Raw genomic sequence first — 27,539 nt, 5'->3', positions numbered from 1 at the left:
CCGGCCTCTCAGCGATTTTCATTTTGTTAAAGGGATTCAATTTCCGTTTTCTCTTTACAAGCCCCCCCCCTGCTAATTTGCATTTCCCTCCCTCCCTCCCCCCAACTCCCACGTTTTCACAGTTTAAAGCTGGAGAAAACAAAAATGAAAAGAAAAATACTATCTGGTTTTCTTGCAAGTAAATCCACTTACTGTATTTACATTTATTTATAGTTGGTTTTGTTTTATTAAAAAATTGCTACTTATTTTTTAGAAACTTTTTTTTTTTTTTGCAATGTTGCTGTTAACCACAGGATCCCCAGGGACTAGTGAGTCCAGGTTGGTCACCATTAACTCCCTGGGAGCCCTGGGGACCAGGGAATCAGCATTAACCCCTGGGATTCCCAAGGACAGGAAAGTCAATGTTAACCCTTCAAGGGCCCACAAGAGACACATGAATCACCTTTGATCTCAGGGTCTTGGCAAGTCTGAGCAGGTCACAAGTAACCCCAAGATCTCCAGGGTCATCACGAACCCCTAGAACTCCCACAGATACACTCATCACTGCTAATCCATCCCCCCACACTTCCTGGAGACTCCCCACCCCCGGAGCCTGTGAGTCCACGTCGGGTTAAAACTGAACAGAAAACAAACCAAAAAAATGAAAGAATGAAACCTGAAAAAATCCAAAGAGCTGCCTCCTCCTCCTCCTCCCACTTAATTTTTTGTTGTTTGTTGTTGTCGTTTCTTTTCTTTTGTTTCTTTTCTTGTTGTTGTTGTTTTGTTTTTGTTTTTTGCTTTTGGAAGGTTTCCCCCATGGTTGCTTTCTCTTCTCCCTCCCCTGCCCGCCCTGGTGCCCCTGCTCCTCCTCTTCTGTTTCCTCCCCACCTCCCGCCTGCTCCTTCCCCATTTTCAGCTCCTGGCGGTGGCTTCATACCGGGGTGGTCCGGCGGTTGGCTGTGTTAGTGTGGATAGAGTCCTTAAATGTTAAAATAATGGTACATGGGAAATCATGCATTTTCTTTTGAATTTATTTTCTATTTTTTTTAAATCTCTCTTGGTTTTTAAAGTTTTTTCTTTTTTTTCTTTTTTCTTATTTTTTTTATACTTTTTTTGTCATTGTCGTTTCTTTTCTTTTGTTTCTTTTCTTGTTGTTGTTGTTTTGTTTTTGTTTTTTGCTTTTGGAAGGTTTCCCCCATGGTTGCTTTCTCTTCTCCCTCCCCTGCCCGCCCTGGTGCCCCTGCTCCTCCTCTTCTGTTTCCTCCCCACCTCCCGCCTGCTCCTTCCCCATTTTCAGCTCCTGGCGGTGGCTTCATACCGGGGTGGTCCGGCGGTTGGCTGTGTTAGTGTGGATAGAGTCCTTGTTCTCTTTCTGGATACAGTTGTGAACCTGGAGGAAACTGTTATCCCTGTCGGAATTGTAGGTGGCGGTGGGGGTGGTAGCAGCCTTCAGGGGGTCCCTGGTCAGGGTATACATCGAGATCTCCGTTGATGGGAGGGTATTGAACCCTTTGATCCCGACGGGCGAGGCATCCCTGGAGTGTGAAGGCTCAGTGGAACGGGAGCTGGAGCGACTGCGTCTCTGATAGCGGTAGCGGTAGCTGGGGATGCGGGTGATGGCGGAGGACTGGAGGTAGTCCGTGGCACGAGCGTTGGCACGCAGCTGTTTGTGCCGGTCAATAAACATGTGGACGGCCAGAACTCCAACCATCTCAGCTATAATGAAGGACAGGGCCCCAAAGTAGAAGGACCAACCATAGGAGTAACTGTTCTTCTTGGAGTCGCTCTTGGAGGGGTCTCCAGCGTTGGCTGATATGTACACAATGATGCCAATTATATTACTCAGACCTGCGGGCGATGATAAGAGAGAGAGAGGAAAACATTAGAGTATCCTAGAGGGAAAGGACAGCAGGAGGTGCAAGGTTAAAGCCTAGGATCCCACCGGTCTTCCCAAGAGTAGTCCAGTGCTGGTGAGGGCCCGACTGCCTGTCTGCTCACAGCTCCCCAAACTAGCCTCCAACCCTGCCCTGCTTGGAGCCCTCTCTGGGGATTCTCAGGTGAGAGAGCAATTCATTCCACATGTTCACTGAATCCTAAACTTCACCCTGCTACTGGCACCCCAGTCAGTCCTGCCTGTCTCTGTGAGACCCGCTCCCTCAGCAGATGTAGAGAGGCGCTCAGTCTCCATGTACATCCAATTCTGAGATCCTGCCTTCCCAGCCCTGCACCCCAACACTGCTCTAACCTTGTCCTGGAGAAATTGATTTCCTATATTTCCTCCACCCAAGGTGGTTGCACCCTGTTGAGAAGTAGTCCAGGGACCCCATGGCTCCATCTGTCTGATGTCAGAGTCTGTCCAGTGGTGGACGTAGCCATGTAACTGAAGGGAGCTGGGATTCTGTTTTCTGTTTACTGCGTTTGTACATGTACAGGAATCTCTCTGCAGGGAGAAGCTGCCATTTGTGTGTCACTTCAGATGCAGAATGTCAGAGTGAGTCACTGTGTGCTCTCTCTCTCTCTCTTTCTCACACACAGAGAGACTTTATATTTACTCTTTCTGGTTGAATGTTTTCATTCATCTGAAATAAAGCTCATCTAGACTGAAAAATATATGTTGCCCTTTTTGCCTGTGCAAACATACCACCTCCTTTCCCTTCTGCCCCTGCTGCTCCATCACCTGGACAGCCTGTCACTCTCGTTCCCTGATGGCATCTTCCTCGCTATTGCTCTTAGTCTTCCATCTCCCCAGCCCATTTGTCCCTCATCCCTTTACCTGCAGACACGAAGAAGATGCCGGCACTAAGGATGATGTTGTGTCGGGTTTTGTAGAACTCGCTGGCTGCAATGCAGAGTCCACCCATGAAAAGCAGAATCACACTCAGGATCGGGAAAATACTAGAGGCCCTTACAGCCCCTGTGAAAAAGAGAGGGAGAGGGGGAGAAATAACAGCACAGGTAGGAGACAGAGGAAAGGGAGAAGAGAAAACAACACAGGAGACAAAGAGATGGGGAGGGGAGGGAACAGATTCAGAAGGAAAACAATAGCATGTATTGTGTGGGGGAGAAGGAGAGGAAACAGAGAAGGGAGAGAAACATGGAGAGGGCAGAGTGATTCAGGGAGGAATAAAGAGAAAGAAGGGGAGGGCGAGAGGAAACAGAAGGAGAGAGTGGTCACAAATGGATCACCCATGTGTTGGATTGTCATTGAGACTATCAGAAGCCAGTGGCATACTCAGGGGGCCTGGTGGCAGAAGTTTACCTGGGACTCTTTCATAACCTGGCTGAACCCGCTGCAAACCTCTCACTCCTGCTTTTGTTCACACCGTGTGCCTGAGTAGGGCCCTTCAGCTATTATTCCCATCTATAATGCAATGCAGTTTGGTTTTTAAAGAGCAGTGCCAGCGTCCCAAACGTTTCACCCAAAGAGTCAGTCAATTGCACATCATTTGGAAAGTGAACTCGCCTCCTAAGGAGAGATTTGTAGAGAGTTGGAAAGCAGCTACTGAGGCAGGGTGACAGTCTGTGGCTATAGGCTGAGGCTGCAGCCCTCACTGGCATTGGGAAATAAAACTCACAATCTAATCCTCCAGAAGCACAGGCGAGCTAAAGGTGCAACTTCACAACCTCATGCATATTCCATCCAGCAGAGAGCAGTGCACATGCGTGTGCAAACACACACACACACACCGGGAGGAGCTCTCACTTATTTCAGCCACCAGATGGTGGTGGTGTGCGTTTGTGCCGCCCTCACCCCTTCCCTCCATATTCTGTCCAGCAGAGAGCAGTGTTGTGGACTGGCACACGCTGCACAATACATCACAGCAGGTACAGTCAGTATTTTTATGAGAGAGGCCTGTCCTCTCTTCCCAGCAGAAAGAAGATGCTACAGAGTGAAACAAACACATGGCTGAGAAAGAACATGCCTCAATGCAAGAACAGCCCAATGCAAATCTTCTTTCAGCGCAAAGGTGGGAGAATCATCCTGAATAAAGCAAACAAAGGGGGTTTCCCTAGAAAGCAGGGATGATTGGTTCACAGGCCCTGGGGGAGAATCTATCCCTCGTATCAGGCACTGAATTCTTGCTGGTGCTGACTCTAGCACAATCCCTGCTTGCTATAAACCCAAAGGGGTGTGAGGAACCTCTTGCCTGTTCTCCAGTCCTATGTAGTTCTACTTCAGGGAACGGGATGGGAATAACCGTGCTAATGGTTTGGGGAAAGTAGGGAAGATTGAACAGTGGGGAGCCAGATGACAGCAAGCAAATGCCAAGTGGATGCCCGCTGTATGGAGGGGCCCCGTGGAAATTGTTAGCATCACATGCTGGGGAGAACACAAGGTCACAGTGTGAAATTGGGAGCAGAGGACACTTCAAGGGGTGAAACCAGGATTCTCTGGCCTTAATCTCAGCTCCGTTGCCTTATTCATTTCAGAAGTTCCACAGAGTCAAATGACCATGGAAGAGAGGGGCTGTCACTGAACCCACCGTACCCTTCCAGAGTCCAGTGCAGACCCAGGGCTGGCCTTACCATGAGGTGAACTGAGGCGGCCGCCTCAGGTGCCAGACTCTGTGTGTGTGTGTGTGTCTGTGTGCAGGGGGAGAGGGGCGCCACTAGGACCCAGGGTGCAGAAAACTGTATCTGCTGCTGGTGCATATGTATTCTCTCTGCTCTAGATGCACAGAGATGGTGGAGTGCTGTGCTGGAGGAAGGAGGGCACAAGAGACATAACAGGCAGGCAGGAGAAAAGGTGAGAGGGAATAACAGAAAGCAGCTGGAGCTGCAGGGAGAGAGAGGAGGAGGAGCCTCTTATGTACCTCTCTAGCACCCCCAGGAGCCTGGACTGATTAACACCAGCTTCTCAGGGAGCTTTCTGTTTCCTGCTGCTTCCCTGAACCCACTTGAGGAGAACAGGCAGCCAACTGAAGTAGTAGGAGCCAGTTAGGCCCTTAAGACGCTGATATCTTCCCTCACTCAGGCCCTGCTACCAGCCTGCTTATTTGTCCCCTTCAACTGAGTGTTGAGAGCCACTATAGTTGGCACAGAACAGCAGTCATGAGTGAAAGAAGAAAATGCCCCTCTGGGGCAGCGTGCAGAAAAAGAAAGAAAGCAAAGGAAGCTTTTCTATCTAAGCAGGAAGGAGCTCTCCTGAGATACATAGACAAAAATGTTCATGGTGAGCCTTCCGGCCCCAGTGAGGATGTGAGTGGTGAGGAGATGCCTGATCTTCCAGTTAGTCAGAGTGCAGGTGACCTGGCAGCTACTGCAGCATCCATATCTCCATCTCCGTGCACATTTCTGAAGAAAAGTGTAGATCAGAGAAGAGTGTGGTGGGGGCGCAAGAAACAGCTGCTGCTAAGTTTAGTTCCTTAAGTCTAGATGATCCAGGACTGTGGACCCACTTGAGCAGTAGCCTGAGGAACTTCCTTGTACTGCATGGGCCACAGCAAGTGAAAAACTTCATGTTCCCCAAAGACAATGAAAATAGAAGTTTCCATCTAACACATTACTGTTGTGAAATCCCCAATGGTGACGAAGTGGAGAGGCCATGGCTTATGTACTCAAAAACCCAGAATGCTGCATATTGCTTTTGTTGCAAACTCTTCCAGTCTAATGTTCCAGCCACATTGGGTTCTACAGGAACAAAGGACTGGAAAAATCTGGCTAGAAATCTGGCATGCCATGAGAAGGCAGCAAATCACCAGAGAGCATTCCATAAGTGGAAAGAACTTGAGATGAGACTAAGGTTAAAGGCCACCAGAGATGATCAGCATCAAAAGAAGATTGCATCAGAGTCTCTTTACTAGCAAAATGTTCTGAAAAGGCTCATTGCCATTGTGAGAATGCTTGCTACCCAAAACCTAGCACTGCGTGGCACTTCAGATCATTTGTATGTGCCAAACAATGCCATAGTTGCCATTATGGAGGATAATACTATGATAGGAACTGTTCATGGGAGAACAGTGGCAGAGGGAAATGGAATCACCAGAAACATACATAACTTCAAATTTGTGTTTGGCTTAGTGTTGTGGCATGACATACTGTTTGAAATAAATGTTGTAAGCAAAAGACTCCAAGGTGTTGACCTTGATATATTTGGAACAATGGAACAACTGGACAAAGTCATACCTACAGTCTTACCGGCCAGATGAGGAATTTCAAAACGTTTTGAAGAGTGCATAGAAGTTGGCAGAGGAACTTCACACTGAAGCTATTTTCCTACCCATTCAAGAATACAAGAGTCACCAAAGAAGAAGACATTCTGATTACAAGGCACAGGATAATCCCATAAGAGACCCCAAACAACAATTCAAAGTTGAATTCTTTAACCAGGTGCTAGATTGTGCAATACAGTCAGTTGAAGAACGTTTCATGCAGCTCAAGGAACGCAGCAATATATTTGGGATGTTGTGTGATATTCCAAAACTTCTCACTGTACCTGCAGAAGACCTACACCAGCAATGCAGGGCACTAGAGACAGTGTTGACACATGATGCCATGCGCAATATTGATGCGAGTGATTTAGGTGATGAATTGAAAGCCCTTTCAAGATACATTTCAGCAGAATCAACTCCAAAGGCTGTTCTGGAATATATGTGCACAAATAAGAAGACCACCCTCTTTCCAAATGCTTTTGTTGCTCTGCGCATACTTCTAACACTTCCTGTAACAGTTGCCAGTGGAGAACGCAGCTTCTCCAAGCTGGAATTAATAAAAACACATCTACGCTCCACAATGACACAGGAGAGGCTGGTCGGCCTTGCAACCATCTCCATAGAACAGGAGTTGGCCCAGACTGTGGACCTTCAGGAAGCAGTTCAAATCTTTGCAACCAAGAAGGCATGGAAAGCATCACTTATCACTTTGATTATTCAAACAGATAAAAATGCCAGACAAGAAAAGTTACATTTGCTGTTCAGGCATTTGAAAGTTGTGTTACTTAAAATTTTTGAACAAGGCATTTTAAGTTGTTAGTTCTCCTTTATTGGGGTAGGTAGCAGAGCAGTACCATGAGAGGAGTAGAACAGGAAGAAGGCAGAATTGAGACCTTTCAAAGTTTTGGTCCCAGCGAGGGGGCATGGGGGCATCATTTGAGCTCCCTGCCTCAGGTGCCAAAATGTTGTTGGCCGGCCCTGTGCAGACCATGCCGTCTGAAGGGAAGGAGAGCTGGCAATGTGTTCAGAATGGCTTCTACCCAGCCTCAGAGTCTTGTGGCAAAGAAACACACTGACATTCCCCCCCTTCCTCCTGACACTGGCCATTTGATTGCAAGGAACCCGAGCCATTTTATCTGAATGGTCAGCAAAACCAAACTGAGTCCTAATCAGGCTCCCTGCCATCCCAATCTCCTGCCCACTCTGATCCAGGCAACAATCTAATCTAAAGATCAGAAACAACCTCCTAGACAGTCATGCCAACACTACCAGCCCCAGCTCAGGTGAAGCCTCAACAAGCTCCAATTTGGCAGGAGTCCTGGGAGAACCTGTCCAAGTCAGGTCATCTCCAGTCAGGCCTAGCTCAGCATGAGGCTCCTTCTACCAGACATGACCCAGCAAGGATCTCATTAAGTCTGCCCAAACCCCAATATCCCGCTTCAGTTCATTGAACACTGCTCTTTCCTAAGGGATTCCACCTTGGGGATTTGCTTTGAAGGGAACATTGTCAAGGATAATAGACCTACCATTTGACCTACACTTGTCTCCTCTTGGAGGAGACAGTGATCTGGAGCCCTCTGTGGGCTCTTCCCCAAAACAAATGCTCCAAAGCTCTGTTTGCTAAAAAGAGACCAATGCCAGCAAACAAGTCTTCACTAGCAAACCTGTGCTCAGAGGTAACTCTACAGCAACAAACCAGTGTGCCCATCCCTCTGCTGATGAGTGTCACCCGCGTTTACAGCCCTGGCCCACAAGCTGTGTGGCAAGCAATGCAACAGAAATACATTTTAAGGAAACCTTCTCCAGGGGATTATTTAAAACCACAGCAGGTGGGCAAATATTTTAGAATTGATGATTAAATCCTATCACAGTTTCCCTCTTTCATCCACATAAATGATCTTGAAAGAATCCCAAATCTTTCTAACTCCACGGTGCTGCTGGGCCTCCAGCATGCTCCAAACATGCACGAGTCGTAGTTGATGACTCCTAGAGATCCCCAGCCCTAGCAGATCCCTGATGCTTAGCCCACACAATTAAAAGCCACTTCTTTTGGGCTCCTTTAGAGCAAAGATCTCTTCTCATGATGTCAACAGGAACTGTGCTCAAGGAGTGACAACAGGACATAGTGGTAGAGATTAGCTGCTGGGACCTATGCATCTGTTGTAAAGGAAGACCGAGCCTCCGCTTTTGCACTGAACAAAAGTGGTCTCTTTTCATCAGTGAAGGTTTTACGGACCACACAGAACTGCACAGTTTTCCAGGCTGGCTCCATCTACCCGTACATGGGAGTTGTGAACTCTGCCCTCATGTCCCAAGTAGGGCTCTGATCTCTGATGTCTCTGCTTTCCACTTCTGTGCCCCTTCCAGAGACACACCATGCTCTAAGTGCAGCAAGTGGACCTGGTATATGCTCTTCAGTCTTTTCTGTGCTCCAAAGAGAAGTGTTAGCTCCAACAGGCTCTGTTCTTCCCATGCAGTTCCCTGTACCACCCGCTCTCCATCTCTTATCCACAGCCCACTTCAGTGAATGTTCTGTCAGCCAAAGGTGTCTGATCAACAACTCTGGTGACAGAAGCAGGAGCTCCTCAGAGCTTGCCCATCTGAGCACTGACCAGCACAAACCTACTCAGTTTTTGAAATCGGATATGATCACAGTATAAGAATTCAATATATGCAGTCCAACAGGGACAGCAGAAGCAGAAGAGGTGTAAACTTTTGTGCCCCTATCCCCCAAGTGCGCACGCACACACACACACACACACACACACACACACACACACACACACACACTATCCCAGTCTCCCCACTAGTGTGCCTTCCGCCCCTCATGGAGGGGCTACTACATCTAAGGGAGGTCAGTCTTTATGGCCCATTCAGTCCTCGGTTGCTCTGCTGAGACTGCTACCAAGGCTACTAATTAGTGTCTCTCATGGTGCTGGTTTCTGTGAGGTGACTACTTGCTCCAGAAATAGACTAAGACCACTGACTCATTTTATGTGGATTGACAATTATCAGAGGGTAGTGACTCCTGGTCACAAATGACCTGGCATGCATTAGATCCAGAGACTCAGAAGTGAAAGGCTTGCGACCCCATACTCAAACCCTCTAATCTCCTTGCCTGGGGATCAGATGGAACAAATGACCTGCAGTTTCTCTGCAAGTCTCTCTAACATACCCTCTATCCACAGGGTTACTTAGTCCCTCCCACCTGAGAGATGATTGCAACTGGTGACACAGTCAGTGCTTCTGTCGTTTCCCTTTCTCCTTAGAGTAATTTTCACTGGAAGCCTATTATCTGTTTTGCTTTATCTGAGCTAATGGGACACTCTCTTTGCATCTTGGAAATGCTTCCTTCTCCTTATCAGTATTCTTCCAATGTATTTAGAGTTGGGGGTGAGGCTGAGGGGCTACAGAATTTTATCATAATTAAATACCTTTAATTAAAAAACCCTTTAATTGCCAGTGCAAGTTTGACTCTAGCAGGATCCGGTAGATTTGGTCTTGTGGAGGTGGGAGTGGATTCGTTAGTGGAAGGCAGGGGACCCACTGAGACAGATATTCAGAAGGTCTTAGGGATGCCCCCAGTCAATTCTTCCAGATTTTGCCTCATCTGGCATGTTAATCCTCAAGGGAACCAGACTTTGAACAGTGTCATCTACAGGAAGCAAAGGGCACCCAGTGCTCGCACCCACAATCAGTTCCAAGGAAAAGAGCCTGCAGACTTACGGAGGAAATATTCTGCTGTGTCAGCTTCATAATCTGTATCCTCAGGGAAGTGATCGATTTGCTTACACAGACCTTTAAAATTCCCTGCAAAACAAGAGAAGAAAGAACAAATGAGAACATCAGAAACCAGCCGAGACAAACAACTCCCCTCTGGGTCATTCTTTCTGCCCTCTCTGCCTCCTTCGCAGGCAACACATACCCTCACGTTAAGCTCTTGGGCATTCTCTCCTATCCTACACACACACACCTTCATATCCCCATATGCACATGGGAACATAGGAATTGCTGTGTCAGACCTAAGATCCATCTAGCTCAGAATCCTGTCTGAGGCAGTGGCCAGCACCAGATGCTTCAGAGGAAAGGGTCAGAACTACAAAGTAGGCAGGTGTGGGATAATCTACCCCTGACATTAGGTCTCATCCTGGTCCCTTACAGAGCCTGGCTGAAACCTTGAAGCATGAGGTTATAGTCCCCTTCAAAAATTTTTGTTAGCATTAACTATGCTAACTGTGGATATTCTTGGTATCATATAAATGTCCACTCCCTTTCTGAATCTTGCTAAAGTTTGGCCTCAATGACTTCCTGTGGCAGTGAGTTCCACAGTTTATGTACACATTGTGTGAAAAAGTATTTCCTGTTATCAGTTTTGAGTTTGCCATTTCATATCCCCTTGTTCTTGTGTTACAAGACAGGGAGAACGGACATTCCAGCTCCACCTTCTCTAGATCATACATTATTTAATGTATTTCTATCATGTCTGCTCCCATTTGTCCCTTTTCTAAGCTGAACGATCCCAGTCTTTTCAATCTCTGGTCATAGTAGAGTTTTTCCAGGCCTTTAGTCATTCTTGTCAATCTTCTCTGACCCCCCTCTAATTCTTCAATAACACCCAATTACACATAAATGGAAAGGAATCTGGGAGCTACATCCAGATCTAACGGGCATTGGTTAAACTGCACACATGCAGCTTTGGCATGTGACCTTCAGCTTCAAAAACCTCAGGATTTTAGCTAAAGGAGATCCACCCTTTACTGTCAATAATAGTAGGGCTCTTATCCTCTCTAGGCCAGCCATGAAGCAGCAGTGGTACAAGTAAGCCCTGGCCAATACATTACAACATGCACATGCACACACAGCTATCAGCATGTCCTCATACTTCCAACCACACACACTACATTTCGGTAGGGGCGGTGGCAGTCCAGCTCCCTGACCCCTGCTGACACCTTGGAACAGAGTGAAAGCTGGGGCAGACTAGAAGAACCGTGGTTACAACACAGAACTGGGATCACTCAGCCCCTATCTTCTGGTATCAGGACATTCACCCGATTGCAAAACAAGACCACGCAGAAAACAATCTCATTAATCTCCATGGGTTCCCCACCCCCCAATGCAGTGTCCCTCTCTTTTCCTGGAATTTACCCTTACAGTGGTATCATCCAGGTAAAACTAACTGCCCTTGACTAGCCCAGAAGGGAAGTTGCTGTGTCTGCACAGAGACTGAGGCAATTGGGTTTGGGGGCACCTGTCCCTAGGGCTCCAGAGCAGGAGTTCAGCCACTGCAGAGGCGTTTGTGTAGGAGACCTGGGCCCAGATTCTTTGACTTTATGGATTAGATGCTCTTGGGGGTTACGCTCCTGGCATTGGCACTCCCAAATTGGGATGGGCTGAAGGGAGGAGAGCTTTCACAGTGATCGTGGAGAGTGAGGAATCCTGGGAGAAGCTGGGGAACTACACTGCCTTACAAGGAACAATCCTAACAATGCCCAGAACACAGCATCAGGAATGGAGGATGCGGGGTCCCTACAGCCACCGCAGCCCTAGCTGTTGCACAGAGGGAATGGTGTTGGTTGTGAGGAGCACCCAGCACACTTCAGCCCCAGCCTTTCCATCAAGAGGCCATGCAAGGAACAATGCAGGTGTCCTGGTTAGAGGAATATCCTGGGAAGATTCTCTCGTATTCCTGGACAGGACTTTGGGACATTTGAAGAAGAGACCAAGCACAAAGAATCCATCCCAGGTTTTACTCTGAGCCCAGACTCTGCCTGAGCAGAACTTAGGGCATTTAATGCAAGTTATTACCCTGTAACTGTCCATGCAGTACTGATAGTTATACTCCTCACTATCAAATCTCCCTGCTTTGACCCTATCTATCTGATCTGCTGATCTTTGGTATTTTTTAAGGCACCATGGTATCTAACAACCAATTCAAGAAGCTCCCAAGAAGCTGGGACACAGCAGAGGTGAGTCTAAGACCTGAGAATATTAGGAGGTAGGAACAAAATATCTTTGGGTGCCTCCGAAGTTTTCAAGCCTCATGAATCCATATTCAGAGCAGTTGATTCCCTTCTGCAGGGGGGAGCCACTAAGCCCTCTCACCACACCGAGCCCCACATTCAGGAAGTACCTGCTCTGCAGCCACGGTTCTCCTAGAAAGAATGCCTCACAGCCAAGAAAATCTGCTGTATCTCCCTCCCCACGCCACTACCTGCACACTCATCATCTGCATGGAAGGCAGGTAAAGCTTAAGGCTCTTGAGATGCCTTTGCCCAGGTGTGGCATAAACCCTTCCCTCTTGTTTTTATGGATGCCTGGACATAGTCCGTGAATGGCCAGGTTCCGCTGATTCACCCTTTACTTCTCTCCATGTGATGTGCTGCCGTTTGCCATGGGAGGGGCGTCCTTTCCTCTCCTTGCTCCTGACTGCTTGTGATAGCCAGCAGTCTATGAAAGAGGAGCACCTCTGGCCTAGAACCTGTCTGTTGGGCCCGTGGCTGGGGCTGACTTCTCTACAACCCCAATCTCCCCTGTTTTCCCAAACTCCAGAAAAGCAACTCTCACCCACCACAAGTGACATCATTTTGCCCACAGAATTGCAGGAGACCAAGACTATGTTGTCCCCACTATAGTTATGTCTCTACCCCTTTCCATTTCCCTTGGTCTTAAATTGCCCACCTTCCACCTCTCGTTAGCTTGCAGCTCTAAACCCTTTAGCATGGCCATGCTCAGTGGCACCTCAGCTGGCCGTCCCCTTTCACTTGGTGGCACCAGAAAAGCCTCCAGCCGTAGCTTTCACATTTCCCACCTGGGATGGAACCGCCTCCTCGACAGGGAATGCCCCCTCCCACCACATGCAGTGGGGACAGCAGACAGAGTCAGTGCCCCAGCAAATGAGGAATAACAGATGGCCAGGAATGAGCCCAAGACACTGTGTGCTTGTGTGTGTATGTGTGTGTGCGGAGAGAACCCTATGCTTCCTGGCACACTTAGGCAGTTATGATTCCCTGCCCCTCCTCCCCACTCCATAACACCTTCCTGTCTTTTAGCTTGGTTAATCCCTGTGTGAAAATCAGGCTGCTTGTGACTGATGCTGCATCTTGTGCATGACAGTTTTCATATGACCTCCTTTGGGTACCCCACAGAGATTCTGGGCACTCAGAGTCTGTCTACACACTACAATTAGACACCTGTGGCTGGCCCACGCCAGCTGATTCGGGCTCGCAGGGCTCGGGCTCAGGGGCTGTTTAATTGTGGTGTAGCTGTTCGGGCTCCAGCTGCAGCCTGAGCTCTGGGACCCTCCCACTTTGCAGGGTCCTAGAGCTTGGGCTCCAGTCCAAGCCCAAATGTCTACATCTCAATTAAACAGCCCCTTAGCCTGAGCCCCACGAGCCCGAGTCAGCCATAGGTTTTTAATTGCAGTGTCGACATACCCTCAGACAACTAGGGCAAACTTCAGTGCACCACATGGGGCAATGCTTATTCTTTGAAAATCCACTTCCAGTAATGGGTGCCCAAGGTGTCTGGGTGCTCAGGGTCAGCAGGTGCCCAGCCACTGGGATTTTCAAACCTTCCCTGCTGAATGACACTATGCCCCCTCCAGGCACTGCTGTTCACGCTGTGTCTGCACCAGGCTTTAGTCTGAAAAATGCCTATGACTGCTGCCATTGGTCTAGCTCCACCACTGGCAGCAAAGCTGGGAGTGCTGGTGCACACAGGGCTCCAGGTGTTTGCTGTCATTTTAACCACTGTGCTGTCTAACGCTGCTCAGAGCATATCGACATGCCAAGGTGGTAAGAATGTTGCTGGCCATCACAACTTTGTCTTCCCTAGCACCAGCGGCGTATTATCGCCTAGGCCGACAAGGCCTAGGGCGGCAAATTTGCAGGGGCTGCAAATTTGAGCACCCGTGGAGAAGCTCCCCTGCTCCAGCTCGCCTCCTCCACGAGCGTGCTGCCGTGTCCTGTTTCTCTCCCTTCCCCTCCCTCCCAGTGCTTGCTCTGTGAAACAGCTGTTTCGCAGGGCAGGGAGGGAGGAGGGGGAACGTGGTGCGCTGGGGGAAGAGGCAGGGCCGGGGCGGGAATTTGGGGAAGGGATCCAATAGGGACAGGGAGAGGGCGGAGTTGGGGAGGGACTTTGGGGAAGGGGTTGGAATGGGGGCGGGGTCAGGGGCGGGCAGAGCGGCAATTATTTCAGGGCCTAGGGGCGGCAAAATCATTAATCCGCCACTGCCCAGCACCCCAGCTGCTAACACATCTGGAGCCCAGCCAGATGAGAGGAAGGATTCTGCCATGGTCAGGGCACAAACCTGGAGTCAGGAGACCCAGGTTCAATTTCCTGCTCTGCTACAGACTTCCTGTGCGACCAAGTCACTTAGGGTTTGCCTACACTGCAGTAAAACACCTGCGGCTGGCCTGGGTCAGCTGGCTTGGGCTGCGGGGCTATAAAATTTAAGTGTAGACATTCAGACTTGGGCTGGTGCCTGGGCTCTGGGTTCCTCACCCCTTGCGGAGGTCCATGACCCTAGGGTACGTCTATAATGCAATGTAAACCCAGGATTTGAACTCAGGCTCAAACCTAATCCCCCTTCTCTCTACAAAAAAATTGTGCTAACCTAGAGCTTGAACCCAGGATCTCAGAACCCCACAAGGGTGGAGGGGCCACGCCTGAGTCAAACTGGAATCCAGGGTTCACGCCCTATTGCTTTGCAGTGTAGATGCAGCCTTACTGGACTCGTGCTCCAAGTATTCCAACAATCCCATGGGCTGATTTTCTTAGTTCTCTGGACAGTCAAGTTTGGTGGACAGTCAAGTTTTTCCACACTGCACCACAAAGGGCTATAGCAACTACATTTTGGAAGGGTGCTAAGAAGTGTGGTCTACGGGTGGTTGGACGCAGGCCTGCATAGTGCAGTATAGATGTTGGATCTCCAGGTTGGGACCCAGGGTTCAATAATGCCTAACATGAGGTTACAAATGAGTGTAGATCAGGGATCGGCAACCTTTGGCATGCGGTCTGCCAGGGTAAGCCCCCTGCTGGGACAATTTGTTTACCTCACAGCTCCCACTGGCCGCGGCTCGCAGCTCCAGGCCAATGGGGGCTGTGGGAAGCGGCGGCCAGCACATCCCTCGGCCCACGCCGCTTCCCGCAGCCCCCATTGGCCTGGAGCGGCGAACTGCGACCAGTGGTAGCTGTGATTGGCTGAACCTGCAGACGCGGCAGGTAAACAAACCAGCCTGGGCCGCCAGGGGACTTACCCTGGCAGGCTGCGTGCCAAAGGTTGTCGATCCCTGATGTAGATGCTCAAGCCCTAGGTAACAAACCCAGGGTTTGTTAACTCGAGTTCTACTAACTCTGTACTTATATTGCAGTTTAGACATTCACATAGGGTATGTCTACACTGCCCACTAAGCCCAGCTCTGACTCAGGTTTGAGTCCAAGCTCCCCTTCTGTCCACACACAAATCAGTCTGACTTGGGTCAGCAAGCACTCTGGTCCGAAGTCCTAGGACCCTGCTAGGGGGTTGATCAGAGGCCAGTCCTGCTGTGACTCGGGTCCAAGCCCTGTCATTTTGTAATGTGGATACACACAGCTCAAGCCACAGACCCGAGTCAGAAGGTCTGTGTAGTGCAGTATGGATGTGTTAGCACAGCTGTGAGACCTGGATCCAGCAGTTGTAAGCCCAGGTTTACAATGCAGTTTGGATGCTCAAGCATGGGCTTGGAAACAGCCATGACACAAGTCAGGTCCCACAGACCTGGGTTTACAACACAGTACAGACACACCCTTGCGGTGAGAGTCACAAAGACACGTAGGTGCCTAACTCCCATTGGTTTCATTAAGAGCGAGGTGCCGACATACCTGTGCAAATCCCTCCCTTAGTCCCTCTGTGCCTCAGGTCCCATCGGTAAAATGTGCTCTGCCCTCTCTGACTGGGGCATTGCAAGGATCAACACATTACAGACTGTGAGGTGCTCAGAATGATTGGAATGGGGGCCAGATGGGTGCCTGAGATGGACTAGCAATGGTGGGAAATCTTTCAAAAAAAGCCTGGTGTGGAGAAGGCGTATATGTCCCCTCCATTGCTCCAAGGTCACTCAGCGATTCTCTAATGGGGCACCTGTGGCCTGCTGAGACAGGAGAACGACCTCCCCTGCACCTGCATTGATAGCAAAGCCTCCAGTACACGTGGGGTGGGGGAGGGAATTGGTCACCAGTCTTCCCGAGTGCTGTTCAAACAGCCTTCCCCATTCTGCACTCAGGGGCTGCAGGAGTGGGATGCGAAGCAGTGAAGGGGCCATTTCTCTACCCTGTGGCTAACACTTTCTGAAGGTACAAATAGCCATTTGGGTGCCTATCTGTGGGCCCAAGACCCTGTTAGAAGGACAAGGGCAACTTCTCCTCTGAGCCTGGCATTCCCTTGCTTACCACCTCCCTTCCCTGAGTTGTTGCATGAGAAGCAACCCTAAAGTGGGCCGGTTCTGTACTGCCTCCTGTCTTCAGTGCTGTCTCCCTGTTCCCCAACCCCCTAGTCACCTGCCCCTTCTGAAGCCGTGCTGTGTGAGCCCCAACACTTTCTGTGCCCCACCCCATTTCCTATTGGTCCTGTCCCAATCCTGCCTCTCCTCTTCCTTTCTAATGTGAATCCTGTACACCGTCAATATATCCTGTCTGTCTCCCTTCTCCAGCCAAGGTCTTGTCCCTAAGAGATAAGTGTGGGGATCTTTATTCTGCACTGCCTGCCTTCAGGTGCACAGGCTGTGGCACAGCCAATGAGGGGCTCCTTCAACACCTAAACCCGCCCATCCTGGGCTAGTCAAACTTCTGATTTGACTTACTCTGGAGCCCCTGGAGCAGGCCTGGATTGCTCCTGGGCCTTTCTGGAAACGCTCCTTGGCCCAGACCATGCCCCCATCCCTGTCCCCTTACAGGATTCAAGTGACTGGGCTCTCATACAGCTTGGGCACAACCAAACACCAGCTTGGAATATCACCTGGGTCCCCACAGCCACGCAAATGGCTACTTTGCACCTGCTCAAGCTTCTGAAAATGGCGGCCTGAAGAACTAAGACTAGCACTCCAGGGCACCCCCAAAACGCACGGACCAAAGGGATAATATTTTCCAGTTGGGACAGGCAGGGTGGAGATAGTACGTGAGGCTGAGATTTGCAATGCTGCCTAAGGGTTTTGGATGGCCAATTCACATTGAAATGAATGGGAACTGGGCAGCCAACCCCCCACCCCTGATGGTTTGAAATATTCTACCCTTACTATATGGTATGAAATCAGTGGAGCTACACTGGTTTACACCAACTGAGAAGCTGGCCCTATGTTGTTAGTAACACAGTTTACTTCTGTACCACTTTGTATGGCCATGTCTGTTTAAAAGTCCTCCGTGGCTGCAGGAGGAGCTCCATTGAATAACAGTGAGTTCCTGGGAAAGAAACACCCCTTTCCTGCAGGGGAGGAGGAATTTTGAGTGGCCAAGACTATACATCTGGAGACAGAGAGCCTGAGGTAGAGGGAAAGACATCTGAGAGCAACAAGCAGACAGAGGTGGAGCCAGGGATGAAAAGCCTCCTTTCCCAGAATGCTTTTGGATATTTCCTTCTCAGCACAGGTTTTGGGGAAGAGGGCTTCTGGGGAGATGTACAAAGGGAGCTGGATGAGACTGCTTTCTTCACCAGAGAGGAAGGATGGATGCAGTGGTTAGGATGCCAGTCGTGGTTCACTTCCCTGTTCTGCAACAGATGCTCTGTGTGATGTTGGGCAAGTAATTTATTCTCTGTGCCTCAGTTCCTTATCTGTAAAATGGAGATAACAGCCCTGTCCTACCTAACAGGGGTGTTGTGAGGATAAATACATTGTGAGAATCTCAGATACTATGGTAGCAGAGGACATAGAAGCAAAATAAATAAAACCAACCAGGTTTAGACTTCCTGTTTTATTAGTAATCCTGATCTCTGATGAAACTGGTATTTAATATTTACCCACGAGAAAGCTGCCAGAAACAAAGTGTGAAAGGGGTAGGTAAATCATGTTGTGAGAGAGAGAGACATACACATTTCTGTCTGTTCCAAGTCCCCATCTCAGAGCTGAGTCTGTTTGGGACCAGCTGGCGAAGCGAGGCTCGGAGCCAAAGTCTAAATCTGCTTTCTGAAAATCAGGCCCCTTTAAGGCGTCTCAAATTGGGCAGCTCAGAATGAGGCACTCAAAGCCGCTAGTCACTTTTGAAAATCTTGGCTTCAGTTCCTAAATTAATATTCAGTCACCTAAATGAGTGGCTGGATTTTCAAGTGCTGACTGTCCATTAGCTCTCATTGACCTTTATGGGAGCTGTTGGGTGCTGTGCACTTTTGAAAATTAGGCCACTTATTTAGCTGTTTCAATATGGATTTAGAAGCCTAACTTTAGGGTCCTATTGTGGAAGGTCTTGGCCCTGGTGCTAGAGGGGGCTGAGCTGCAAGAAGTAATGTTGGGGATTCAGCAGTTGCGGCTCGAACATCTGAGTGAGAACCAATGTTCCAGCACGGTGCAAAGGGTTGCTATACTAGCGGAGGTACCACCTTTTAGGTGAAAGGTAGGTGAGGTGCTGCCCATGTAGTCCACAACTCTGCTCCTCAGGCACAATGGAACTTTCTGTCATAAGGGAAAGCTCATCTGGACAGGAGACAAAGCTTGGGAGTGAGTGGGGGGGATGAGCCAAGACTGAGAAACAAGCTCTGACAGGAACCAAGGCCTGCGACAAATCTCACCACCTTCCACTTCCAGTGCAAGGTGCACTTCTTCAACCTGGCCTTCTCTAACATAAACACACAGCAGTGTAGACATTCAAAACAAAACTAAACCCTACCAAACCAGGCAATACACTGCACACACAAATTTTCCCTCCAGGGATAGGATGAAAGAAGGAATGAACCAAACGTGACAGATATTAGTCATAGGGTGACCAGATGTCCTGATTTTATAGGGACAGTCCTGATTTTTGGTTCTTTTTCTTATATAGGCTCCTATTACCCCCCACCCCCATCCCGATTTTTCACACTTGCTGTCTGGTCACCCTAATTAGTCACATCGCTAAATGCCATACTGGAAGGGGCTCAGATACAACAATAGTTAGTGTAATATAAAAACCTATATAGGATAAAAATAGAACTTGTGATTATTAAGTGCACCCCATCCCGGTAGGACCATTAACCTGATTCTCCTTGCCACATTTACAGCTGGACTAATAACATTCCGCCACCCTAAAATTCAGCCATTCATTGGATATGGTATTCTTCTTTACTTCCTATCCTAAACTGTACAGTAATGTTGCTGTGAGTTGTTAAATAGGTGATGCATTCTACCTCAGAACTGGCTACAGTTATTTCTGTATGTACACGTATAGTATCCCTGTAGCAAAACCTATCATTAACATATAGATGGAAATTTTCATATAAAAACACCCTCTTTCATAGGATCATAACTTTCTAAAACAAAAACGTCTTTGCTTGAAATTTCCCATCATTTGTCTCAGCCAACAGATAGATTTGTCTAGAAAAGTTGCGCAAAATCTGTACATCCGTTTCTGATGTTTTAACTCTAAAAATAATTTAACTCAGAAATGTTTGAACTTTACAATTGCTAGTCTTCAGTCTGATTTAAAATATTAACAAGTAGCATGACAATAGAAGCAACAGAAAAATCCATGTTAAACATGAACAGGACAAACTTTCGGCTCTGTGTAGGGTCATGACACTCTTTCTGGAGCATTATTCATCAAGCCTGGAGATGAATCTCATTTGAAAAAGCAGTGTAGAACCAAAAGGATTAGTAGGTTCACCAAAAGACATGTAGGACTGTTGCCCTTCATTCTGTATATGGTGCATTGACACAACGGTGATGGGCATACTGGAATTAGAGGTAGATTTCAAAGAAGGAGAGAAGAGCTATTAGATAGGTAGGTCTGGTTTTCTGCTGCTATTTCACTATGGAATTCCAAAGTTGTGACTATGCAATTGTGGAGGTACTCAGGGAAAAATCAGCGGAGAACTTAGCTATTATTTCTACAGCATTATAATGTTCTCGGCTTTTTACAGACATAAAAGGGAAGGTCCTGGAGTGGTTTGTGAGAAGACGAGAGAAGCAGACATCAAGGTGTGTTTTGAAAAGATAGGGTACATGGGAGAAAACACAGGCAACTAGAGAGAAGATGTAAGCAGGGGCAAAACTATGGAAGGCCTTGAAGGTGAGACTGGAACCAGGCCAAATATTCAAGAAGTGGGGTGGCATAGCTAGATGGAGTGTAAGGAGGAGGATTTTAACAGCAGCATGTTGAATAGATTCCAGGGAAACAACATGAGAGCTGGGGAGGCCAGGGAGCAGCTTGCAGTAGTTAAGGCAAAAGATGACCAGGGCACGGAGAAAAGTTTCAGCAGTATAGATAGAGTAAATGAAGAATTTCAGAGATATTACAGAGGAAGTACACGCAAGATTTAGCAACAGCCTTCGTATGTGTGGGAGGGGACTCAAATGTGACACCAAAACTGTGAGGCTAGTAACTGGAAGGGTGGTGTAATTATCTGTAGTGAGAGAAATGAAGTGGGTAGGGTGTGGGGAGGAGATAAGCAGTGCTATTTCCACCATGTGTAGTTTGAGTTGGTGGCTGGACTTCCAGGAACAGATATCTGGGGGAGGGAAATGCAGATGGCAGACTGGAGGGCAAGAGTTAGTATTTAAATGCTTTTCTTTTTCTTCTTCTTTAATTAAAAACAATAATACAATCAAGGAAATCATATTCATGTAACCATGTTAAGGTTACAATATTCAACCCTCAAAAGTTAGGAAATGCAAAAATTCTCATATGGTTATTATTAGGGCTCTGTGACTTCTACAGCGGCCGGTGCTGGCTCAGGGCTGCCACAGCCGGGCATCTCATGGGCCAACAGCAGCAGCAGCAGTTTGGGTGTGTGGGAGGGGGCTCAGGGCTAGGGGTAGGGGGTTGGGGTGTAAGGTGACACCTACCTCAGGGTGGAAGGCTTCCCGGCTCCTACCGGCATGTCCCTTCAGCTCCTAGGCGGAGGGGCCGGGTGGCTCTGCCTGCTGCCCGTGCCCACAGGCCCCGCCCCTGCAGATCCCATTGCTGTGGTTCCTGGCCAATGGGACTGTGGAGCCGGTGCTTGTGGTGGGAGCAGCACACGGAGATCCCCATGGCGCCTCTCCCCCAGGAGCTGCAGGGACATGTGGAGTCGGGTAGGGAGCTTGCCAGGCCCGCCAAACCTTCCCCCCAGCACCAGTGGGGATCCCAGGCCACGCACCACCGCCCGCCCCCCTCCCCAGCAACAGCGGGGGTCCCGGGCTGTGTGCCACCCACCTCTCCTCCAGCACCAGCAGGGTCTCTGGCCATCCCCCAGCAACTGCAGCACCCCACACTGCCCCCCCAGAACACTACAGCCCCCCCGCCCAAGTTTTAGTTAGGGGTATATAGTAAAAGTCATGAATAGGTCACTGGTGGTGAATTTTTGTTTACTGCCCATGACCTGTCCATGATTTTTACTAAAAATACCTGTGACTAAAACGTAGCCTTAGTTATTATTCATCCATACTATGATAGTTCTCAAAAGCCCCAATGAATAGAGCTGTGCTAGGCTCTGGAAAAATGCGAGTTAGAGACCCCCAAAGAGTTTATACCTTAACTCACCATATTAGACTAAATTTTCTCCTCAGATCTATCTGTGCAACTCATCTGGGGTATATTTGAGAACAGAATTGGACCCACTCTATAGAACAGGGAGTATTTGAAGGAATTCATGTCACTATGGGTGACTGAAGGTTGCTGTGAGAACTTTAGCTTTTCTGTTTCCCAACTTTTGAGGGTTTAAATTTGCAACCCTAACATTATGTTCTTGTCACTTTTCATATGAAATCTCCTTGATTGTTTTTTAAATTAGACAGGGAAAAGGAGATTAAAATGCTCATCTCCTCCATCCAGTCCCACATCTGCATCTCTCTCTCTCTCTCTCTTTCTCTCTGACCTGGGCCGGCTCTGGCTTTTTGGCTGCCCCAAGCAAAAAAAAACAAACAAAAAAACGGGGCACCCAGAACGGCAAAGCAAAAAAAAAAAAACCTGCAGCGCGGCCGGAGCGCAGGTGCAGGGGGACTGGCTGGGGTGGAGGGGGCGCGGAGGGGGAGGGAAGGGGGAGGGAGCGGGCGGGAGAGAGAGAGAAGGGGACGGCCAGGGCTACAGCAGGGGCGCTGCCACGCGGCCCCTCTCGCTGCGCCGCCTCCTGCCGCGAGGGCTCCGCTCCAGTCGGCGGGGAGGGAAGGAAGAGGACTGCCCTGCAGGGCGCTCTGGTTCTCCGCGCCACCTCCCCCTACAGGGCGGCCGGAGTGGAACAAAAAAAAAAGCAGCCGTGCCGCCCTAGGATTGGGCAGAATGCCGCCTCCAACAATCTGCCGCCCCAAGCACCAGCTTGCTCAGCTGGTGCCTGGAGCCGGCCCTGACTCTGACATATCCTTTTGGGTCTAGAGAGAGAGATTCTGGCCTTAGTTATACTGGCACCATTCTGGTGTAACTTCGTCTGTGGAATTCCATTACATTTACATCGGGGTAACCCACAGCAGAATTGGGCCCATAGTAATTAGTTTATAAATTATGTAAAATGCTTTGGGGTCCTTCAGGATAGAAGGTGCTATATTAAAGTTATTTGTTATTAATAATTAAAAAAACACCCCAGAGCCCATGGGAAATAATCCAGAGAGTGGAGCAAGTCAATTATACAAGCATCATTCAATCCAGTCCTCCCGTCCTCTTCTGAGCCACCTTACCGCTCCTCCCTCCATCCAGTCACAGTATGAAGAGATCCTGCTCAGTGGTATCTACTGATCTTGGGTGCACGAGGACTATGATTACGCAGGACTGTCAGCATGATGGTGGGGTCGACACAATTTGGGAACATCAGGGCATTTGAATTCCTAATTTCCTCTCCCCTCCACCCCAAGATGACCCTTCCCACAGCAGATGCTGGCCCCTTTCATCTCATTGCCCTCACGTCCTGGGGAAAAGGACAAAGCAGCTAGGGATTGCCTGGCTGCTCTAATGTTTTCTGGGTGGGTGTTGTGGGAGTGGCTGCAGGTAAGGAGCAGAGTGAGATGAGGTGGCTCTCCTCACAGAGACTCCGAAGCTGGACTTGCTATTTCATACAGCACGTCTGTGTCTGGACTTTATTTTGGGAAGAATCAGAGTTGGGATTCCTTGAGCACTTTTCATACTCCAGGGAACTCAAGGCCCTTCATGCTACGCTAAGAAAGGTCCCCTGGTGCAGCAACTCCACAGATGAACATGGCAGCCATTATGTGCTCAGTGATCACTCACGCACACCCCCTCTGAGAACAGACCCAGGTTTACTGAGACAGGGAATATTGGTTATCCCTTATTCTGTTCCAAAAGCGCTCTGGGAGCTTTAACAACCCCCTTGGCAGCCCACCACAGATGGCCAGAGGGGAACTCGGTTTAGTATTTCTTTGACAGGATGCTCCGCCAACAGTGCAGCATTGCAGATGAGCACAACTCCTCGGGTTGAACTTTAATCCACAGTGCACTGGCCCAGAGACAAGAATGGTGCTTGCTACACTGTTCTCTCTTAGTGCCCACTGAATACCTGAGTTGGACCACGTGGAGTGGGATATGCACAATAACATTATTTAAAATGCAATGGTATGGATTTATTGCTTTAATTTTGCAGTTACGTCTAGCAACTCCTGACACATCTCATTCTGTGCCATGGCCAGTATTCAGCAAGAACTCTACACCAAACCAGCTCTCCAGAACTCGATTACATTAACACACTAAACAAGCCCAGGACTCCTGAATGTCCCCACACTAATGTGAGCATGCAACACCGGTCCTCAGGAGAGACCCTAGAATAACAAACTGCAGGTACAGACCCACTGGTCAGCAAATCAGTGTGTGCAGCCCCAGTGCTCACAAGCAATTGGACTGCAGTAAGCTTTTGCCCACAGCCCAGGACCAAAGGATAATCACCAGTATACTCCCTGGATGGAACAGTATTACTAAGGTAACAGCTGTTCCAGATGGGAACGTTTGGGTTTCTGGATGGTGCCTACGAGAAAAGGTCGAGGTCAGGGACGGAAGGCTGGCCAAAGGGAATGAGATTTGGAGGACAGAGGTCTGAGGTTTCCTGGTGCGCAGGAGGAGGAAGGATATTACTTGGAATAGAGGGGAGGCTGATTACTGCAGTTGGGTAATAATAACCCCTTGGAAGTTTGATTCTAAAATATTTTATCTTTCCAGTATTTTTTCCATCCATTGAGCACATTGGTTTGATATTATAGAGTGGGTCCAGAGGCTAGGACTACGCAGAAAAGCTAATCACAACAGGGTTGTTTGCTGCTCTATGCACTGGTTTGTTACTGTAGGGTCACTCATGGGGATGAGGCTGCACATACTGGGGTGAAGTTTACATGAGACACTAGTCTAGGGCATAGTTTTCCTCACGTGGCTTGATCCATCGTCTTCTAGACCTGCCAGCACAGCTGTGGAGGCTAAGCACACAGCTGGCCAGCTGCTCCTCAGGGACTTCTTCGCTCAGCTCTCTCAGCTGCTGCTGCTCCTCTGACTGTCTGTTTCTTCAAAATGGAACTTATAGAATCACTGCACCCTGCAGTCTGGACCTCAGGGGCCTCTTGGTTAACATAGCCTTGAAAGCCACAACTAGACAGTCTCCAGCCAAACCTCCAGATTCAATCATCCCTATCTTTGGGAAGGTTTGAATCCAGCACCAAACTTTGCATCTTGGGTCAATCTCTAGTAAAAACCCCAAGTGAAATTTGGCCAAACTAGAACCAAAACCACTTTGTTCACCTCTCCTCCCAGCTGCCATAACAGATTCATGGTGCAAATGAATCTTCAGGGCTGGCTCCTGTCCCTACTGAAGTGCTCCTGTTTCAGTGAAATGCTATAAATGCAGCAGCACAGAGGCAGTTAAACACCTCAGCTGAACAATGAGAGACTTTGCTTAAACCACCGGGATTCTGTAACAAACCCAGCACTGGAAGATCTCCTGCAGGGGGCAGAGGAGAGCGCGTTGGTTGCTTCGCTGGGAGTGCTGTGTGTAGAATACCTGCCAAGACAGGCAGAGAGAGACAGAGAGCAGAGACTGGATACAGTCCAAAATGTCAAAGGAAAACTGAGCCGCACTGTGGAGGATGCTAAATTTTGACAATGGGAGAGAGGCAGATACACAAAGGGAGAGTAGGAGGGGAGAGTGGGAGAGACTTTCCCTGCTAATGCTGTATCCTCAGAAAGTGAAGCATTATTATGCATTTCTACAATGACAGGTGTGTGCATGGCACTTTAAAGGCAGTTACAAAGACAGGAGCTTACCACAGGGCTCTTACAATATTAGGACCCCAAATTGTGAGGTGCTGAGTACCTGGAACTCAGTAGAAATTGAGGGTGTTTTGCATTTCACATGAGGCACTCAGCCTCTTGCAGAATCAGGACCTTAGTTAGCCATAGAACAGCAAATGATGAGAAATAGAAGTTTGGATCTTGCTGCTATTAAAGTCAGTGGGAAAACACCAATTAACTTTAAGAGGAGCAGGATTGGGACCAAGAGGTTGGGGGCTAGAGTAAGGAACGGATAGAGGTTGTGATGGAAAAGCATCTTGAGATGAGCTATTGTATGTTCACATCTTGTTTGTTCCTGGTTTGAGTTGTATATCTTTTCTGGCATTGTTTCTCATTCTAAAAATACAATATGCTAAATTCACTGAAGAGCAAAGTCTGTCAAGAGCAGAGGCGTGGCGGAGGGACATTAGGATAGGAAAGCCAGCTGAAATACGTGAGTGCACAAAGGGGTGCACAAGGAGGCCATTCCAGAGAGAGAGGGTGGCATGGGAGATGGTGCAGAGTCATGGCTGGAGGGAGAAGGCGCTCAGGGACGTGCTGAGGCATGCTAAGTTATCACAGTAAAGGATAGGAGCTGAGAGAGGAGCTGTAGGGACTAACAGAGCAGTGCAAGGCCTTGAAGATGAAAATGAGGAGTTGGAAGTTGATGTAGAAAGAGATCGGAAGCCAGTGCAGGGATTCAAGGAGAGATGATGACACCAGTGGAACAGTAGGCACGGAAGATAATTTAGCTGCAGCGTGTTGGATATATTCATGCAAGCATTAAGCATACTCCAGAGTCCCACTGGGCTTCTCTATTCCTGAGCATTACTTGTGTGATCTAGTCTATATTGCAAGAAATCAATAACACATGAGGAGACTTCATTTTATACAAGAGGGCCCTGCCCGAGGGAGCGGACCACCTTACCAGTCAGTGACTGTAGTACAGGTTTCACTGGTACAGGAACACCACACTGAGAGGGTGACGGCTTCTCACTGTCCCAGACACAGGCGCTCTGTCACAGATCCTCCCTATAGGAGCGGCAAACGGTGGTGGAGCCCCTGCTGTCCCAGCGCCTCCCCATAAAGGCAGTAAGGAAGGCATTGTCACAGACACAGGCTGTCCTCCACACTCTGCTGATTCCTGAGAAGATTATGCTACTATCTGTAGTGTTACTGGGGCTATGTCCTTCCAAAGGAACCCTCCATCAGCCCAGGGCTAGTGCTGGCTGCCAAATTGAGAAAGAAACCCAGCTAGCTTGGTGATCGATTCCCCACAAAGAGTCCCTTCATCCTTCCTCACCCTCTGCCACTGGGAGAAAGTTCTAGATCTGCTGCATGGATAAGCAGCACTGAACAACTCACAGCTGTTTTTAGATATGGAAAGAGACGAAATTACAAATCTAATGCCTGAACCAACAGAGAGCCTCTCCCTGGTGCAGAGAAGGTGACAGCCAGCTGCAGGAGTGGCTCCAGGGAAGGCAGGAATGGAGATTATAGTCACATGAAATCAATGCAGGGGAAGAGCCTGACTCGGACATATACGTTTGAAATTTATTTCTATGCACAATTATCTCATTGTGCGAGGGAGGTCATTTTCTCAAGATGGCATCAGAACTCTTAGGATATGAAACAAGATGGACCCAGATACTGGAATTGTGACTGGATCCTTCTTTCAAATTCTCTTCTCTCTCCTTAGAGTACATCTGAATCTCTCCTCCTTCACCTCCCCTATTCTGTCAGTCTTTTACGGTCTGTGGTTTTTTGCCACTTCTCTACTTCAAGTGTGACTCTCCCCTGATTAATCTCTTCTCCTTTGACTTCACTGTGCACCTTGATGTCCTCCTTAATTTTGTCTCCTTTAACTTCCTTGACTCCTCTAATGCTGTCTAATGTTCCCCTTTTCTCATCCATACCCATGGCTACACCACTTGATTTTATAATCCCCCTTTCCTCTTTCCGATTCTTCTCATGATCTCACCTCCACTGACCATTCTTTGGTTGTATGAACATTCT

General features: G+C 48.6%; 1 protein-coding gene across 3 annotated transcripts in view; it reads right to left on the bottom strand.

Annotated features, from left to right (window-relative positions):
• Positions 1–734: 734 nt before the first annotated feature.
• The window catches only part of CACNG2 (calcium voltage-gated channel auxiliary subunit gamma 2), a 64,707-nt gene continuing 37,902 nt past the window's right edge, over positions 735–27,539 (bottom strand). For 2 of the 3 annotated variants that reach the window (XM_034777521.1, XM_034777537.1), the window contains 3 exons: positions 9,858–9,941; positions 2,753–2,893; positions 1,089–1,827 (listed from right to left, as the gene is read on the bottom strand). In XM_034777521.1, coding sequence (XP_034633412.1) covers positions 1,292–1,827; positions 2,753–2,893; positions 9,858–9,941 — 761 coding nt within the window. In that variant the 3' untranslated portion in view covers positions 1,089–1,291. Of the gene's footprint in view, positions 959–1,088; positions 1,828–2,752; positions 2,894–9,857; positions 9,942–27,539 lie in introns of those variants that run through there. The other variant, XM_034777528.1, reaches the window with a different exon arrangement.

The sequence above is a fragment of the Trachemys scripta genome, chromosome 1 (genome assembly GCF_013100865.1).
Source record: "Trachemys scripta elegans isolate TJP31775 chromosome 1, CAS_Tse_1.0, whole genome shotgun sequence".
Classification (NCBI taxonomy): Eukaryota; Metazoa; Chordata; order Testudines; family Emydidae; genus Trachemys; species Trachemys scripta.
The sequence above is the reverse complement of the archived record's forward strand: the minus strand, read 5'-3'. Positions and strand labels throughout refer to the sequence as shown.